General features: G+C 35.6%; 1 protein-coding gene across 4 annotated transcripts in view; it reads left to right on the top strand.

Moving 5' to 3' along the window:
• The window catches only part of RPGRIP1L (RPGRIP1 like), a 75,621-nt gene extending 70,811 nt beyond the window's left edge, over positions 1–4,810 (top strand). For all 4 annotated transcript variants that reach the window (XM_075765634.1, XM_075765633.1, XM_075765631.1 and 1 more), the window contains 2 exons: positions 45–178; positions 3,414–4,810. In XM_075765634.1, coding sequence (XP_075621749.1) covers positions 45–178; positions 3,414–3,517 — 238 coding nt within the window. In that variant the 3' untranslated portion in view covers positions 3,518–4,810. The remainder of the gene's footprint in view (positions 1–44; positions 179–3,413) is intronic.
• The last annotated feature ends 15,050 nt before the right edge of the window (positions 4,811–19,860 follow it).

Below are 19,860 nucleotides of genomic sequence, written 5' to 3'. Positions count from 1 at the left end.
CCCTTTTCAAGGTATCTATCTATTTTGGGTTTTTTTATGCTTAGCTTACGATTTACAGTGGTCAGTGATCCTCCAGAACATGAACAAGATCTTGAATGTGAAGATATCGGTTTTGCTTATGTTAGTTTGAGAGAGATACTGCAGAAGCAAAGAGATATCATTGAGCAAGATATTGATGGTAAGTTTTAGAGATTACTTTGTTGTAACCTTTTTTAACCTAAAAATTATTTGTTGAATTTCTGCTTCTTTCTCCAAGCCTTACTGTGCAAGTAATTGACGTTGTTTCAATAAGAAATTCTTTAATATGAACTAACAGCTTCCACATTTGTTTGCAAAAGTCTGCAAAAACTGTGTGTGTACTATTGTTATTCCTTAAAATCTGTTTAAAAAAACCCACCAAAACCAATGACCATTCCCAGCTCATAGTAATTAGTTTATAAAACCTAAGAATTTTCAGGACATGTCCACTGACTATAATTCTCTATTTTACACAACATACTTTATGCTAGTAAGACAATAAATACATATTTTGTTATTAAAATTTATGTTAGTAATGCTGTATTGCTAATGTCTATATCTTGTTTGAAGTTACATTATAATCACCAGAGTACCTCAAGCTTGTGTCGTCTATGTGAAACCTGTATATGAGACAATATGAAATATTGGTGCCTTTGGTTAGGTATCAGTTTAGAGTAAGCACCCTTCTGTAACAGACTGTGACCGAACTTTCACTGTGACTCATTAAAGCAAGGTGAGGTGAGTAGGAGGTGTGGAATCTTCCATTTCATTGGTCTTATGACAACATTTTTATAATGCTGATAAGACTTGAGAAGGCTTCTCGGTCCTTTCATAGACAGTGAAGGAACATATTCTCCTTGCTTAGACTTTCCTGTTCCCTAAGGTAGCAGGGACATGGTTATCAATGGTGCATTTTTCTCCTTATGTGTTCTTCTCCATCCTCTTTCCTCATTGTGGTAAAGCTCAGTGAAGGAGCAGAGAGTGTATCTGTTACAAAACAGTTACTCTCGTATACAGGTAAGTGAATCAGCTTAATTGCTAGATACAGTGCACTCTGCAATAGCAAGAATTCTAGTTAGCCCTAGTAGAATGCCAAGCTAATGGGACTTCGCTACTTCTACTGCTGTGTCTAATTACCATACCTTGAGTGATGGGGAGCTGAGTAGTGAGGGAAAGAAATAGGGTTTCTTATCCATTTCCATTATCATGCATGATTTGCATCCATGCTGTAGCTAAAATACTCAAAGTATGCATCAAAGTTCCAGGAACACGATAAGGAAAATTCTAAGAATCAAATTTCCATACCCTGGAATAATAATATACAGATTTGATGCACTTCTTACTGTGGTTGAACCACTTAATCTTTTCTTCCACCAATAATTTTTCTCAAAGTAGTTGTACAAAAGCACATCTCCTCCAAAAAAGTATTTCCTAGTCTCTCACTGGAAAATTGTTTTTGTTCTGGATTTTATGGCCGTAATTCCCATTTTGTCATAATTCCTGTTTGATAAGATTGATTAGTGATATAAATATAATTTTGTACCCTTGAAAGTCACCTTTCACAAAACTCTTAAAACTCCTAATTGTCTTCTGAGATAATTGTTATGACAGGAAGGACTGGTTTTTGTTCCTAGTTGTTGTTCTGTTAATGGGTAACACTACTATGTAATGACAACAGTATTGCGAGGAGAATTTCTTCCCCTAATCATAAGACATTTGAACTAATTTTTACTTTATGCACATTATATTTATGAAAGTGATAGTAATAGAAATTCTTTTATTCTTATTCCTACCCACACTTTCCCCTTCCCTGAAGATGTGATAGAAATTAGATTATTTTTTAATTGTATCCATAACCATATTTTCTGAAAATTTAGAACTTTCAGAGAATTGAAATGAATTTTACATCAACATATGTCAGATCATGGCAAAACTAGAATATATTGGTATATTTTCTTGGACAAAGTCATTGTAAAAGGTTCTCTTCTTAAGATCTGGACACAGACTTCAGTTAAATTTAATGGCAGAATAAATAGAATTCCTGAATAATATTGTGCACATTCTCTGAGGTGGATATTGATTTGAGGGAAAAAGAATAAACCTAGACACAGGGAAATTCATAGGACAGTAACACATGAAGATCTAATAATTCTGAAGTGAGATACCATAAACTTCCTTCATTCTTTTTGAGGACTGCAAGCATATATCTTTTTCATATCTTGTTCCTTTCATTGCTGATTATGTGAAAGTGGCCTACGTGAAATTTGAAGCAATTAAGTGAACTGCCAAGCAAGAGGATGAAAAAGTGTATAGACAAGACATATGACAGTATGTCTCAGAGATAATATGACAATATTTAAACTGAGAAAATAGAATTAATGTTATCTTCTGATGTCATTAATTACAGTTATCCTACCATTCTTATAAGTAAAAAGAATAACGTCCCCTGAAGCCTGCTCTTTAAGTTGACAGTTCAGCGAGTGATTTGTCCAAGGATATACAAAATGGTTTGGATCTCTAAGAATAGCATCCGATCTGCCCTATAATATCTCCATCAACAAAGTAAATGATGGAAGGTTTATCCCATGTTCATCCTTCCCCAAACCTCTTCTGAGCTGTCCCCTTCTAGACTCATGTTAGGCAGCCTCATTGCTTTTGATGCAGGACTGGGAAAGAGCCTCATTTTTGACTGTTAGCAGCATGTTTTTAATCACAGCAGCAGAGATTGTGGCCCTCTGGGCTTACTTAGATATTATAGAAGAGTGCAATTTTAAATCATGTTAGCTAATTTCTGTAAAATAGGAGTTTTAAATACTACCTTAAAACTCACATACACAAAGATGAAGGTAGTTAAATAGTTTAGTCTAGGGGAAATACCATCTTTGTCTACATTTCACTATTTTACAACACACAGAAGTCTGGAATTAAACTAATTTTGCATTGCACCAACTGGAAAAAGCAATTTACTATTTAAATACTAATAACTATCCAGGCTGATTTGGACCAGTCATACACACAGTGGAGAAAATGCATTAATTGGTAATTTTTTTTTATTTAAAACTATTTATAAGTATGCACGTATGTCTTTAATAGAGTTTGGAAATCTATATTTACATATTGCAGAAAATAATTTATATAGGCAATTACCCTACAGATTGTCGTCTTTATTTCAAAGTTTATTTTATTGATGTACATTCTACTTCTTAGAGTGCTCAGTTTCCAGTATGCTGAGTGCCTGAACAGGAAGATTTCTTTATTATTTATTATTTTTTTCTCTTTTTTTAAGCATATGCTGGGTGCCTTTTAATCTGTCCAAATGCTAAGGAAAATTATGAGAACAAAAGCAAAACCTTAAATGAAATTGCTAATGCTGTTTTCTGATGTTTCCTTTCCAGTTTTTGATTCGCAAGATGATAGTGTAGTAATTGGAAAGCTCAAAGTAACAGTGGAAGCCCTCCATGTGCTGCGTGCAGTCTATGAGGAATGCAAAGATGACTAGGAGGCATGAAAGGGAAGTTTGCCTACAGAAGTTCCTTCTTGCAGTGTAAATACATACTTGATAGTGCTTCAAAGATGAGATCTTTGTAATTCTTACAGTATATTTAATGTATAATTTATATGAAAAAGACGCTTGATTCGTAGTTGTAAAGTTTTGTATACTTTTCAGTCTGTTTGTTTTTGTATTTCCCCCCTAAGGCTAAGAATCTCTCCACAATGGACAACGTCTTGTAAATAATTAATACCTACATGATTGAATGATGTGCTTTATTTGCATTTTTAAGATTTTTGCCTACATAAAACAGTAATAAAAATGCAAGTCAAATTTTTAATTTTTAATAAAAAAAACCATAAGCCTTAGAAAACTGATTAAAAATACTTTTATGTTATCCCTAATCACCCCACTAAATGGAATGCCTGTGATTAGCCTCATTAAGAATTTTATACTGTGAAGATTTTATTAAAAGCAATATATGAAAATTACTTGGATTAATGTGTTAATCTGCCTCTTTAAAATGCTAATATCCATTTTATGCACATTAAATCTCAGTATGCGTTTTCTTTGATGCATGCAGTTCCTATCAATTAAATATAAAAAATGAGGCTAGTTGCAGGACTTATTAAATTACTGCAACCTTTTTTAAATAACTTTTACCCTTCTACTAACATTATAATCAGCTGTTTATGATTATCATGATTTGAAGTAGGGGGAGGGCAGGCACAACCATTTTTCTGTCCAGTAAAAGATTTACTTTCAGCCAACATCTGTCAAAGCACAAAAAGAAGCCATATAGTATCAGATTTTGCTTCACCTACTTTGAGCTATGGGGACAGGCAACTATGTTTTCATTTGTTTTTTGTCACTTTTAGAACTTACATCAAACATACACAATGAATTGTTGTATCTGAATAACCAGTGTCTAGCTTGGAAAGTTAATTTTCCAGCTTTTAACCAATCTCAGTGAAGGATTTAATTGATATTTTTAATGGAGCTGTGAATCAATGCTGCAAAAGGACTATCTCTTGAGTACGAGGATATAATACATTTCATTTTTTAATTTACTTTTTTATTTGTCATTTTCTTCAAAGGATTTTATAGGCTGTGGATTTCCACTGTTTGCAAACAGGCTATGTTTCTTCATAAGCATATGTAAAGTATTCAGAGAGATAAGTAATTTATTAAAATCTACCTAATTTGCCGTGATATATTAAATCTCTGCTTCAGTGATCACAGACCATTTCATTTAGAGAATTAGGCATTCCCTCTTTGTGTGATTAAAGCTCTGGAAAATGAGTTCTTTGCTCCTATTTGTGAACATTCAAAGCCTGCTAATGGCAAGAAGATGGAATAGATTATGAGACAATTCATTACAGTTCAACAGGAAAAAAAACCCAGCTATAATGCAGAAATGCAAGTATGAATATCTGCATATAGTTTGAACCATCTGTGCTCTAATGGCTTCAATAATGGCTCTTCGTCTTCAGTAGGCTTTGAAATGACATCCATACAATATTAATTTGTTGATGTACATTACGAGGCCAATGGAATGAATATATTCTGACCACAGAAATCTCTGAATTCCAACATGAACCCATGGTTGACTCCATTTTAGGACCTACCATCTTCAGTAGTACTTCTCATCCAGACTTTGCCAATCCTTGCAGCATTTCATTCCTCTGGAACTTTTAGGAGACCACAGACAGCTGCATTCCTAAACCCCTCCATTCTCCAGTTAATGGCCATATGTTTGTTGTCGTTTGGGTTGGCGCTTAGTTCATCATCTTGGCCACTATTTCTAGCTTTTTTTGGCTCTGTGCATCTATATTGTCAATAAGACTGTTATTATACATTACAATAATTTGAAACAGCTAGATTCAACACTGAGATTAACTGAGTGGCTTTTTGGAAATTTAGTTGTGGTATTCTGTCAGGAGGTTCTTATTATTCTTCTAATACTTTGCAAACCAAACTAAATATCCTGCACATAAACAAAGAAGCAAATCACATCGAGTTTTCGTGTGTGACTGTTTACTGACTTGCAGGAGAACTATATAACTGGTGCTTGTTTTCTTCTGAAATAAACCATGTGGTAAAATTAGAAAATCAGTGATGTTCATCTCACTTAAACGTTTACAGTAACACCCTTAGCACTCAATCTTCACCATCTGAAGTTGAAAACTTAGAAACTGAGCATTCATATATTCATTAAACACAGACCTCTTCGGTAAGTTACTGAAAAATATTCCAGTTGACGTTTGGTTACATTGTGTTAACTGTTCTCAGTGACTCCAACATTAACATGTATAATTTGCCTCAGGTTCCTAAACATATTTCTTTGTAAGGCTCACTATTACTCAGTTTTGGATTTGAAAAAAAAAATAATCTTGATTTCTATTCATGTTTAGAACTGAGATAGATATAATATTCAGTGAGGATTTTTTCCAACAGATGGATTGTATTATCTTATGCAACATAAACATACGAACATATTAGAAAGTTTTGTTCTTGCATTAAGTAGTCTGTATTTCCAACATGCTCTTAAATCCTAAGTCTAAATGTTGCACTGCGCAGGGAAAGTGGAAAATGTAATCTAGTACTATTCTGTCCAGATTTTAACTACGAATAACTTGAAGAAAACTTACATCTATGTACTCTCTAGCCTAAGGCAAAAAGTATCCTTTTTGTGTGTGCAATATGTTAGTAAGCACAATCCTTTATGCATTTTAAAAAAAGGAGCCTTATTAATGCTGGGTACTACCATGCTTTAAAATGTTACTTAATTAAAATTAATTTTTGTGGAATAGATAAATTTTTTCTGTGGTGTTATTTGGATGCAACAGTGGTTCTGCATAAGATTAATTGGGCAGGGTCAGGTGATTATTATGATATTATTTTATATCTTTTCTCATTAATTGTTACAGCTTATAGCTTTGCTGTGATATCTTCTTCTGTGATATAATAGCTGGTATTCTCCAGGTGTCCCAGGTATGTTTATCAAGATGGAAACTTGAAAGTTTAGCTCAAGAAAACTTTTCTTTTTTTTTTCCCCAATGTTGCTTTTAACCTGTTAAAACCTTAATCTAGGGATGGAAGTTATAAGAGCAAATACATCATGAACCAAAGTAACATCTCTGTGAACTCAATCAATTTTGCTGTACAGTAAGTCGCAACTTATCTTGTTATATGCTTATAAGAGTAGATATCACATGACAAAAAATTATAATAACTAGCCTCGCACAACTTCTACAACTGAAGATCAGTATTTAAGTTAATAGTAATATTGTTTTAAAATGCTTTTTTATTTCAAGACATAGTAAGACATAATTAGAACTCAAGAATTCACCAAATATATCAAGATTAAATATTAGCTGTTAAATTTAATTTTCTTGTTTTGTATTAGAACTGCGAAATAAATTCAAATACAGATTTAAAATTGTGCAACAAGCTTTATTGCATGTTTCAGAGCCAGAGAAATATTTTATGTTGCAGTTACATAGACAGGACTTTTTGCAGGTGATGATAATGATTTATCTATCCATTTTTCAAGATATTCTACAAGAGAATAAATATTTTTTTATAAGGCTTCCTTAACATTACTGGTTATGATACAGGTCTTAGTAATTGGACTAGATCCCAATCCTGTAACTATTACTGAATTGAATGCATTATGTTGCCTGTATGAAATCAATTGCAGAATGTAAATTCAAGTTGATACATTTGTATGCATGTGATAAAAACTTGCTTTTGGCACAGTATGCTACAGGTGTACTGCTCTGTGCTTTTCATTAGTTCCTTTTTGGTATTGCTGACAAATTTTAATTCTGTTTGCATCTTTTAAAATGGGATGAGGTAACTTTTGAAGAACTTGATTTCAACAGAGTAATTTCTCAAGGGAAGAATTTGACCTATGTTTCGTTTCTTTTAAAGTGTAATCTTAGCACTCACAGGGCTTGGCCTTGAAAGTCACATATAACATACAGACTTCGGTCTTAATTTGTGAGCACCAAGTTCCTTTTAAATCATGCATCTGTGGGCTTTAGAGGTATTTAAAAGCTTTTCTTATTTCTAAGGTCCTTGCTGTCCATACTTCAGGCTCTCAACACTTCATGGGATCAAGGTCTAACTCCGTCCTAGCAAAGTTTCATTTCAAACAAAAGCTGCTTGTAAAGTATCAGATACCAGTTGAAGATATTTTGTCTAAGAAAATAAGTGATTACAGAAATGTTTATTGGTTCTTACTAGTAGTAGTTCTCACACAGTACTATATCTGGATAGGATCATTCAGGTTAGAAGGGACCTCAGGTGGTCTCTAGTCCAATGTGCTGCGGGATTAGCTATAATGTTAGACCATGCTGCTCAGGGCTGTGTCCAGTCTGGTCTTGAAAACCTCCAAGGATGGAGACTGCATAACTTTTCTGAGTAACCTGTTCCAATGCCTGACTGTCCTCATGGTGAAAAAAGGAGATACATTTCTAAACATTGCTTCAATCCAAATGGAAGCCAAATCTAGATTTAAGCAAACAGCTTTTGCACTTAATATATCATCTGATACCTAATTTTTTTTTTAATTCTATGGATTACATAAGCATGACCTTGTTTGTCATTTGTTTCAGCCATTTAACATGTTGCACAGAAATACAAATAACCAGGCATTGCAGTGTTGACTTTCATGCCTACTGCCTTGCAGTGTGCCATCAAATTTCCATCCAGTTTTGTGAAGCAATTGACAAAAAATAGCTATGTTATTGTTAACAATGTGGTTTGTTCAGATATTTTTTCTGTAAATTTCAGTAGTAAAACAAACTGTCATTCTTGTTGAATGCAAAATTATTTCCTTATGCATTAAAGCATAAAGCAAGAATTGAACTTTCCTTGAAAAAACATTGGAAAAATGTCTTTCTACTAAAAAACCCAAAACCTAATAATGTGAAATTTCTTTTGCTTGAAGGAGAAGTATCAGGCAACCAGTGATTATTCTGATTACCTACTCTTAAGTGTAAATAGCTACAATAGCTGATAGCCTTTAACTGCAATGATAATGAAAAACCAAAAATGTGTTACCATATATAGAGCAATTTTCCCAGAGAAATGAAAGGAGGAAACACAAATCAGCATCTGACTCCAAACACACCATACACAAATAGTAAATAAACTACAGCAAACTTCAGAGGATAATATATAGAAAATCTTTCTGCATTTTGAAAACATTCTTTAACCATTTTCCTCTGTAATAAGTAGTTATTGTAGTATACCAAAACCAGACCTATTTGGAAGCTTTCCAATAGGTTGGTAATGTCAATGGTACAATTTACATCTTAAATGAAATACACAAAAATGGAACTATTTATAAAGCGGTATCAATTGTGTATCAGCATACAGTAAATATAACCTAAGCAAGAATATATGGGGATGGGGGATGAGGGGTGTTTGTAGCCTATCTACATTTAAGTCAAACAAGTTAGTGTAACTTGTAATTAATCATAGAATGGAATTTACAGTTATCTACGCAGTCTTTAGTAACAGAGTTTTCCACAGAAGTTTGTAAGAGGGATGAGGGATTACATTTCCACCCACAACAGCAGACAAATAGGATAGGGGCCTGTAACATATAGCCCATGTACAGCTATTAATGGATCCTACAACAGCATATGTGTTGTGGAAAGCACACATGACTGTCGCTTCGTTAAATCGCTCTTCAGTATCTTCTCTTTTTGAGTTGGTCTGTTGAGGGAGAGTACAGAAGTTGACTGTTATGAAGTCCATAGGGTGTGAGAGATGCTGTTTCTCATCTTCATCATTCTCTAGGGGACAGTGTCCCTACAGCAGGTGAGTGGAAGGATGACTTTTCTATTAAAAGTGAGGGTTAATTTTAAAATCAACGTATAGAAAGGCTTTGGGAAAAATTGGTAAGAACTCCTCTTAAATACTTTTTGTATTTAACTTGCACTTCAGTAAGTGGGAAGTCCACATATTATCAGGCCTATAGCCTTAATTCTTGTGCTTGGCTGGTTGTAAATTTTCACGAACTTTGGGCAAGTTGCTATGTCGACAGGAAAAGAAAAAAAAAAAGTGCAGAAAGATGTAGAGCAAAGAGATGAAGCTCTTTGGGGTGTAGAATTGGTTTATGGTTGAGAGGGTAACAGATTTGGAGATTTCCATATTGTATCTGTGGATGTTGTCTCTTAGAATTTCTTTCCTGTTGCACCCTCAACGGACTTCAGATCTCCTCTTTGTAACCAGGGAGCACTGCCTCACAAACCGCAGGATCACAGACAGGTTGAGGCTGAGAGGACCTCTGGAGCTTACCTTGCCCAACCCCACCATTTCCCAAAAGTTTTCTTTCCTTCCAACAGAAAGAATCCTTGAAAAGGTGCCAAATAAAAGCATTTGGGATATTGGTGAAACAGGCTTTATTCAAATGAGAGATGAAATTAATAAGCCATTTTCTGGAACTTTCCCTTCTATCTTTATGCTCATTGTGTGAGGAAACAAGGCTTTACAATTAATGAGAGAAGAAACATAACTTCTTGTGACTGTTCTGTTGTATTTATGCTAATTCTCCACATCAGTGCCTGTTATCTGGGAGAAAGCAGGAAGGGCTCGCAATCTTCCATAACCTTTCCAGCCTCTGCTCAGGCTGTTTGAGGAAAAGCGCTGTAACTGCAGTCCTGGAGCAGAGGCCACCCAGGTGCTGTCCTGCCCTCACCAGCCCAGGCAGGAGACGGCAGGCAGCAGCCTGGCAGCAGATGGTAAAGAAGAAAGTGGAGTTAGGACCTGTGAGATTTAAGTGTTATGTGTACCTCAAGTGGCTGCAAAAGTGGCAAATTTTTTAATGCCTGAGGAATATGGGGTCCTTCTTGGGATTGCTGTGTGTCAGTGAGGAAATGGAGGGAAAAGGTGGGTCTGAGGTAGAGAAAGTCACACAGGGGTATCCTGGGAGACAAGGAGGAATTAGAAATAGGATGAGGAAACAAAAAAAGAAAATGGAGGGAGAAGTAAATATTGTAAAGAAGTCGGTGTCCTGTACAAAGTGAGCTTTCATACTGAGCTTCTCCTCAGCAGGTGTGACCGGGCTGATGCAGAGGAGCAGCAGGGCCGCAGGCGTTTACACTAGAGGGACAGCAGGGAGGGGATGGCGTGAGTCTGGCTTTGCCTCTGTTCATTTGCCTGTTTTAGTATTAAGCCTGTTTTGTTGAAGCGTTTACATTAGGAAAAAGGAGGGGTCCACAAACCTCTGTGGCTGTTTTGCCTTTGGGGGACACTTACCAGAGTTTTAACAGAAACAAGTGTGTCACATATAGGATATTTTGTACCAAGGGAAGAGAAAGGACACAACTGAACTTCCAGGATGACCCTCCTCAGCCTGAGAAACCACATCTCATCCTGTCCATTTGAACAGGATCAAACCCTGGATACAAGTGAAGAGGCAAATGACCTGGAAGTTGAGTCCTGGCATGCAACTTGTGAAAGGGCGCTCTGAGAGGAAATCATCAGAGGGAGAAAAAGGAGTGGAAATCAACTGTTTGGTTTCACCTGGGGTTCAGTCCTGTCAAAACACAGTAATAAAACAGCATGATACTTCTCAGCCATAGGTTAAAAGACCAAAAAAACAACCAAACAACAAAAAACCCCACCCAGTAATTTGTAAAACAGCACAAATTATGGGATCATGAGGTAATCTCAAGTAATCTCTTGTGGTAAAATGTCTGCTCTGCTGTTTTTACTATGTTTTTTATGATTAGTTTTGCTTGTAAAGTATCACTGTTGATACCAGTTACACACATGCTCTTTGAAAGTGTAAGTTCATTTCAGGAACTGCTGGAGGGTGGATGTTTTTCACATCTTGTAATCCTTGTTTATGTTATGCTCTGTCTGTTAAGTAAAATACAGTTTAAGTGCACTAACTGAAAAGGAGATTTATATTTTAAGGTGAGGTTATGTTTAGAGAAATAATTGTTAGCTACATCACTGAGAAAAACAAATACATAGTGCACATTCTTTGGGTTTAAAGCCAGACAAGACATTATAACAACTTATTCTGACTCCCTAACAAAGACTGTTGCATTTAGTTACCTACTGAAACTACTGAAGGATTTCAGGACACTTTAGAAAAAAGGTCTGCAGTCAGTCTCTCACTTTGTTACTGCAGTTTGACATCCAGTGTGTTTTACTCTCAAGTTTGAAGCTTAAACAGGGCATGAAGTTCTGTATGATTTGGTTCCCAGTATTTGACATCCTTCCCTTGAAATCATGGTTCTGCCCAAATTTGCTCAAAATTCACCCTAGGCCTAACCACTTCATTCTGTGAACCTATAGCAAGACTAGCCCTACTTTTGTGGGTTTATTATGAGTATTATTGTTCTACTTGACCAGATTTGGTGTGAAAATACTTTCAGTGCTACCCTTCTTCTTTATTTTCACCAACCTGATAATTTTAAAAATGAAATATAAATTTTAAAGGGAAATCAGTTAGTTGCATATTAAATTATATAAATTATATAATCTTTTAATCCACAAATCATACTTGTATAATATAGTTAAGCATACTTGGAAAAAGTACAACTTTGACTAGATATTCCTTTGATGGCATGCCTGTTTTTTAGCATTTATTCGTGGCAAAACTTTCATTTTTTAAAGTGATACAAAATTTGACACACAAGATAGATAGAACATCAATTTACTCTTAAATATAGTTTTATTGTTAAGTATAGTCTAATTATGCATGTTAATATCATTAATTAATATTTTGCTATTTATATCAACTTTTATAATACTCCCTGTTCTGGTTTTTAGGGTGTTAAATTACTGCTTTTATAAATTGCTTATTCGAGGAAGAATTATTTATAAAAATGTAAGTGTGGAAAAATATTCTTTTTGAGATTGGTTTCTCACAAATCCTATTGCAGCAAACTAGAGGAATATAATTGTCCTTCTCTTTCATTTCTCAACAGCTTTGAGATTGTAGTTTGTTATTTTATCTTGCAGCATTTTTCTAGTATATAAACCAGATATTTCCTCAGCATGCTGCCTGGAGAACAAAATGGGAGTTAAAAATGAAACCTTCCATTTTACAAAATTGATATAGACCACCCAATAAACTTAGGTAAGTACTGAAAGTACCCACTTCATGTCATTATGTTATATAGCAGTATGCACAAAGTACGACTTGTGGGTGAAAGTTGCCCCCTACTGTCTGATGTGACATTTGCATACAGAATAGTAATTCAGAAAAATTGAGATTAATTTGTCTACTGTTTCTTTAAAGAACATATTTTAATTCTAAATTTTAGAATTTTGTATGGATGTATGGTATGTACAAGATCAGATGTTACAGGAAGAAAATGAGCTCAAAGAGTGCACCAGTGAAAGCCAACAGGTAGCAGTGAAAAGATTAAATACTATAATTAAGTGATCTGTTCAGTTTTATTAGGCCTGTACATGAAAGTGAAGAAGATCTGGCATTTAATATTTATTCATTTATTTATTTATAGTATGGGTTTTCTAGACTGTGTGATTTTACCATTCAATGCATACAATGTTAGATAAACGGTGAAAAGCGAGTTTAGGAGGGGAAAACAGAGATTACAGACACACGGAAATAAATGTGTAGCTAACAAAAATGTTATTGAGATATTGATCAGTGTTTCATTCCCTATATGTAAGATTTGGAGTTTAAAAAAAATGTAATTTTGAGGGAATCTGTATCCATGCTGGTGTTACGAACCTTTAAAGGGATTTGGTTTAAAAATATTCATTTTCAGTGTCTAGCTAGTTTCTGCAGACTACCCATTTCTGACCTCTGATTTCAATTATACAGTAATAGAGTATCCTTCCATGATATACCAACCACACATGGTTAATTTGAGTAATTTTTTTGTTTGTTCAAATCATTGTGGACATTAAGAAAGAAACAAATATACAAGCTTTTAAGTTTTTAAACACACCTTTTCAGAATACTGTAAATTAACTTTTTGTTTATCCCTTAAATAGTAGTAGTTAGTTGAGTTTAACTACCTACAGATGCTTACGGAGAATTTGTCAGCAATGCGAGTTGGCAGTTCAAAATCATTACATGCATAAATAATTTAAAGACTGAGGAGAAATTAATCACAAATGCTAAACCTCTGGGAAGCTTGTAAAGCATTGTCCTAGTCACAATGTGAGTATGTGTTCCTATTTATACTGCACAAATGGTACTTGAAAACAGCTACAGTGGTAACAAAACAATTGCCAATGTTTATGCTTTCAAATTATGTCTGTCGGAACAATTTGCACGTAAGGATCTTAAATGATTCAGTAATAAATGCCAAACATAACATTGTAGCAGATGACAACCGATATCACATTGATATTATTAAGATTTATTACAGTTATTATTAAGTTTTAGATACCATTTTTGTTTGATGTTTTTATGAAATAACAGTTTTTTCAAATCCAATCTTTGATTTGCAGTTTCTAACAAAGAATCCTTAAAGCATTTCACAAACTGTGTAGGACATAGAAATTATTTTGAAAAGAGAAAAAGTAGGGGGGAAAAATGCCTGGAGGCAGTTGGTGGGAGTTGGTGATATGTCAATGGCAGCACAACTGTACAAGAACTGAGATTGCAGGGGTAATGGTATACATCTGAAGGCAACACATGTTCTTTTCCTCTCAGTCCTAGTACCTGTTGCTCCTGTCTGTACTAAATTTCTGTAGAAGATCTGTTTCTCTTTTTGAGGATTCATTGGCACTGTTGGGGAGACCCCAACCAGGAGTGGCAACTTCTCCTTGGATGTTGCTCTAAATATTAAGCTTTGCATGTCTACGGGGAGCAACAGGACAAGTTTAAGGAATAGAAATCCAAGGAGGCTTACTAAATACTTAGAAACCACTTGTGACTCAGAATTCCCTGAGCTGAAAATATGTTAGGCCTTATATGTTAGCCTCTTGGTTGTTAGGCTTTCTACTTTGTTGCTTGAAAGAGCTCAACACTATACTGCATTCAGCCTAGTCCCGCTTGTGAAAACAGTATAGCAGATGCTTCTAAACTGGAAAAAGAATTAAAAACAATTGGGAACTGACATTATGAAAGCTGAAGCACAATACAGGTCATGTATTCTAATTGCTCAGGTTCTTTTTTTTTCTGGAATTCCTTGCATGCCAGAGGTTGTAAACAGTACAGAGTTTTAAGTTTGGGGTCACAGTGGAACTTAACTATTCTGTAACCCAGTAATCAAATTATCACTCTGTGGTTTGCTGACTTGCCACTATCTCTGTTCCTCCAGCCACTTTTATAATTTCAAGAATTTAGGGTTTAGTACGTATGCTTTGAAGTCATTAGTATGTGAAAATACGTACTTGAACAAGCAACCACTGTGTTGCACAAGTTTGAACTTCCTCTCTTCTGAACTGTGATGTGGTCCCAAAATGTTCAGTTTAACAAGATTTCACTGCAACCAAAACATACACTATAAATTTATCTGCATTAAATTACAACCAAAAAGAAAAACATAACAGTCGTATTTGTAAACATTCACAAACTGAGTCAGACCAAGTAACAGATCTGATTCAGTGTTTCTGAAAGGATGTAGAATGATCAACCTAAAAAGCAGGCATCTGATAATATTGCAGATGATGTTCTCAGGGGGAAAAAAAAAAAAAAAAAAATTAATGCTGGAAAATTAAAGAAAGGTTGAACAGGTATTTGAAGAGGAGATTTTTCCAAAGTTCCAAGGTTTTGCTTTTTGACATTTACTACTGTAGTTCAGATTTTATCATATGTTTGAATGTTGAGTCATGCCTTAATTTCACTTTTATATTGTCACCTTTACATCAAATGTTATTGAGTTCATTGCTCTTCTTGTGGCACAAGCACCATTACCAGCATGTTTTATCTTGTCTATATCTACCATGTTCCTGCTGATCAAAGTGATCAGAAGTGAAACTCTACCATTAGTTTTATATATAGCTGTGTATATTTGAGAAGGTATGTTGTACAAATTTAAATGCATGTACAAATATGCAGTATAAATGCAAATGTGATATAGAATATTGACTTTTTTTGTATTTTCCTCTATATTTTCACCCTATAGATTATCAATTTTAACATATTCCTTAGCTGGTATAGCACAGAAGCTAAAATCTTCTATTGATTGTGCCTTGGATCAGCGTAAAAGTAGCAACAAAGAATCATAGAATCATGAATGGTTTGGGTTGGAAAGGACCTTAAAGGTCACCAGGTTCCAACCCCCTGCCGTGGGCAGGGACACCCTCCACCAGACCAGGTTGCCCAAAGCCCCATCCAACCTGGCCTTGAACACTGCCAGGGATGGGGCATCCACAGCCCCTCTGGGCACCTTCCAGTGCCTCACCACCCTTGCAGTAAAGAATTTCTTCCTAATATCTAATCTAAATCTTCCCTCCTTCAGCTTAAGGCCACTACCCCTTGTCCTATCACTCCATGCCCTTGTAAACAGTGCCTCTCCAACTTTGTTGTAGGCCTTTTTAGGTACTGGAAGGTGCTATAAGGTCTCCCTGGAGAGAGATCTCTTCTCCGGACTTAACACCCCCAACTCTCAGCCTGTCTTCATAGGAGAGGTGCTCCAGCTCTCTGATCATCTTTGTGGCTCTCCTCTGGACTCACTCCAACAGGTCCATGTCTGTCTTGTACTGGGGACCCCAGAGCTGGACGCAGTACTCCAGGTGGGGTCTCACGAGAGCAGAGTAGAAGGGCAGAATGTCCTCCCTCGACCTGCTGGTCACACTGCTTTTGATGCAGCCCAGGGACCCAGTTGGCTTTCGGGGCTGCAAGCGCACACTGCTAGCTCACGTTGAGCTTCTCATCCACCAACACCCCCAAGTCCTCCTCAGGGCTGCTCTCAATCCATTCTCCGCCCAGCCTGTACTTGTGCTTGGGATTGCCCTGACTCATGTGCCTGCCATTTCCTTCCAAGAGAGATACTGCACTGAGCAATCTGAAGATCTGAAGTATCCCAGGGCAAAAGCTGGTTTTTGTTTTGTTTTCAAATGTATAGTAAGGCAAAAATCCATCTGTCAAATTAATAGCAAGGTCCTGTTTAAAGAAACAAATTTCTACTTGTGTCAATACATTTACTGTAGTTTCCCATTAAACCTTGTTGCAATTTATTTCCTTCTTCACTAGATGCAACATATTTGATTTAAAAGTAGTTGCAATAATGTGAAGTTTTCTAGAAAGTCATGAATACCTTATGTGAGAGAAAATGTGTTCAGTTGCCTGTTGCTCCAGAGCCATTAATCTGATGAATAAAGAGTTTGCACGTGGGTTCACTCAGAGAGATAACATCTGATTTTACATGGAAGTATTTGAAAGAAAAAGTACAGCATAGCCTGAAACCTGTTAGAAAGATTTTTAGAGCTTTATTTAATGGAGTTTCTTGCCTTGTTTCCTATTGTCTACTTAGAATGTTGTTTTGAAATATAAAATGAAATAAGGGGAAACAATTCAAACAATGTTTCTACTGGACCAAAAAAAGAAAAAAAAATTTCTTACCTCAAACACATACAAAACCTGTCAGTTTTCATTACTCATCTGGTGTTCTGCTATTTCATCATCATCTACATTAAATCAGATGATTCCCCACATCTACACTGGTGCTTTGGAGCTAAAATAAGGGGGCACAAGCTACCTTAATTTATCAACATGAAATGACATCAGCATTTGTACTGGGATACTATTTATGTCAATAATTCATTTTTAGAACAAAGAATGAAAAGTATTAGTAGTTATTGTTTCTCTCTGTGGAGATAAATGTTTGATGCAGGAGCTACCAGTCAGTTGAACGTCTGAAGTTACAGGACAATACTGAATCTCAGCTTGATCTTAACATGGATTCTAGTTTCCTGGTGAAGTCAGGAAATCTTAGAACATAAGTTGTACCCCTGTTTGCTGCTTCTGTTATTACTTTTGAATTTATTGATTCTGGGATGTTGTTACTTAGAGTTGGAGAGAATGTGAAATAGGTAGGACATCTGTCTTAATTAGCCGATTCTGTTGAATAACTCATTATTAGTAAGATTGTAAGTAGTCAGCCTCTGGATGATTGAAATAATACTTGATTGGAATTTCCCTTGCTTCTTCCTATAATGTTTTTTAATGACATTGAAAAGACTTAAGACGTGAAGCCAACTCTGATGCAATCAGAAATTGCATTGCTTTGACAAAGAATATTTAATTTTGTGTTCACATTGTGTACTTGGCTTTAAAAGCAAGACTAGATGTGCCACTTGAAAATATTTTTGTCTTCTCCTAATTTCTATTTAAGATGCTCTTTGCCTCAAATTTTTTAAAATTTAGTTTTAGAATCTTTTCTGACCTGAATTGATAAATTGTCTTAAGCTTGTTTTGATACAAAAGACTGCATGAAATCATCTGTTCTGTGTCTAATGTCTTTGGTCTAAAATCTGATGCTTGCTCATTTCTGAGTGAATTCAGCTCCTTGATACAGTTGTATATAGAAAGTTTTGGGTCAGTTTCTTCTTGTTGTTTAGAGTTAAATCTGCTGACTTCTACAGATTTTTCTAATTACAAGTAGCTGTGAACTATACTCAAATGGCAGTTGAGTGTCCTTAGATTACAAACACATAACATTCATGTTCTGATCTGTGCTCTGTTGCATACATGGGGTTGCCCATAGAGACCAGCTGGTCCATGTGCCTGCAAGATAAGCCAGTACTGTTTAGATAGTTCATGACCAAAGGCAAGAAAATGAAAGCTTATTTCTTTACTTTTAGCTGCTCCTATAGATAGCAAACATTGACTGTGCACAAAAGCCTCAGATCCTTCAGACACCACTTGGAATGTTTGGCTGTGACTTGTCTTCTAAGAAGCTTCCACAGGAAGGCTTCCTTTTCTTGCCAAATCTTCATGTATTTGAACAAAGCTTGTTTCAGAGCAGGCTTTGCCTTCATTTAGCTTGGTTATTAACTTTGGAAGATTACAAAAAGATACAGATGCAGGCTATGTGAAAAAGGGGCTTTGTTAGCCTGCTGAAGGGTGGATAAAGCCACAGATTGAGTAACAGTGGAGAGTAAAATAATGCTGTGAAATGAAATGCTGGTGGGGGAAATGTCTTTAACTCTGAGCTGCAGTCACATGTTACAGTGCAATCTTTTATAAATGATGTCTCCAGAAGCGAGTTATTCCAAATGGCCCACCACTGAATTGCGATGAAATTACTCCTATTATATTTCTTTACCTGATGTCTGAGAGAGATAACAATAGGTACATATACTCAAGGTGTGTTTTTAAAATGGGGTATTGACACCTATCAGCTGCTTCTGAAAACTTCCATCTGTGCTCCCTTGATAGATAACAAAATATGCTGTTTGCAGATTGTATCTTGCTGTTCTATTTTGAAATTGAATTGACTTAAACTTGGCTTTCCAGAAGTCGTCAAATGCTCTTGAATAGATAAAACCACTGTATCTATAGAGTAAGTAAATTCTTTAACATCTTAATATATATTGTCCAGAACAATAAAGGCATATACGCCCTGGAGTTAATACATGGATGTGTGTGGCAGATGCAAGGCCTGCATATGGATGTTCAAATCCACATCAAGGCTTGTATCAACTCAGCATGATACAGCAATTGAGAATGGCTGTTTGTAGAGCTCTGGCCAGCATTAGCAAAAAAGAAAAAGAAAAAAAAAAAAAAAAAAAGCAGGCTTTGCATTCCACAGCAGTGTTGTAAGTCAGCCTCTGTAAACCTTCCTTCATGTGGGTGCACATCACTCTTCAGGCACATCCTTGGTTTAGACTAACTGTGACTTGCACGGATAATGTGCTAATCTGGCAGCTAATCTTGCTAAAAAATGGATTAACTACTATGTACACATGACAGAAAATATCTAGCAAGAGGCATGATTTTGCTTTTCGAATACTCTATTACAATGAACTCCTCCTTTTGTTTGAGGGGGCCATCTGCTCATCAAAAATGGCTTATAGTTCCTTCTGCTTCTTGAAGAAAGATGGCTCCTTATTGCCATTTAACTTCAGAAAACTTTTTGAGTTTTTTCTCCCTGATAATTCTTCTTGACTTTTTCATATCATTAAAGTTAACTATCTTGCCCATAAAGCCACTGAGGATACAAAACCATCTGTGAACCATGCCCTGCAGTTAAATACTTCCCAAATCAGGATTAGCAGTCACTGTTTTGTTTTGTTTTGTTGGGCTTTTTCCCAATGGAAAAAAAAAAAAAAAAGGCAAAAAAAAAAAAAGGCATGAATCCTTAACAGAGGATGGATTTCTGATTAACTGAAACAACACCTTCTAATTATTAGCTCTGTCTGTAATAAAATGTGAAAATAATTAAATCTTA

This window comes from Balearica regulorum, chromosome 13, assembly GCF_011004875.1.
Source record: "Balearica regulorum gibbericeps isolate bBalReg1 chromosome 13, bBalReg1.pri, whole genome shotgun sequence".
Classification (NCBI taxonomy): Eukaryota; Metazoa; Chordata; class Aves; order Gruiformes; family Gruidae; genus Balearica; species Balearica regulorum.
This window is presented reverse-complemented; position numbering and strand designations above follow the sequence as displayed.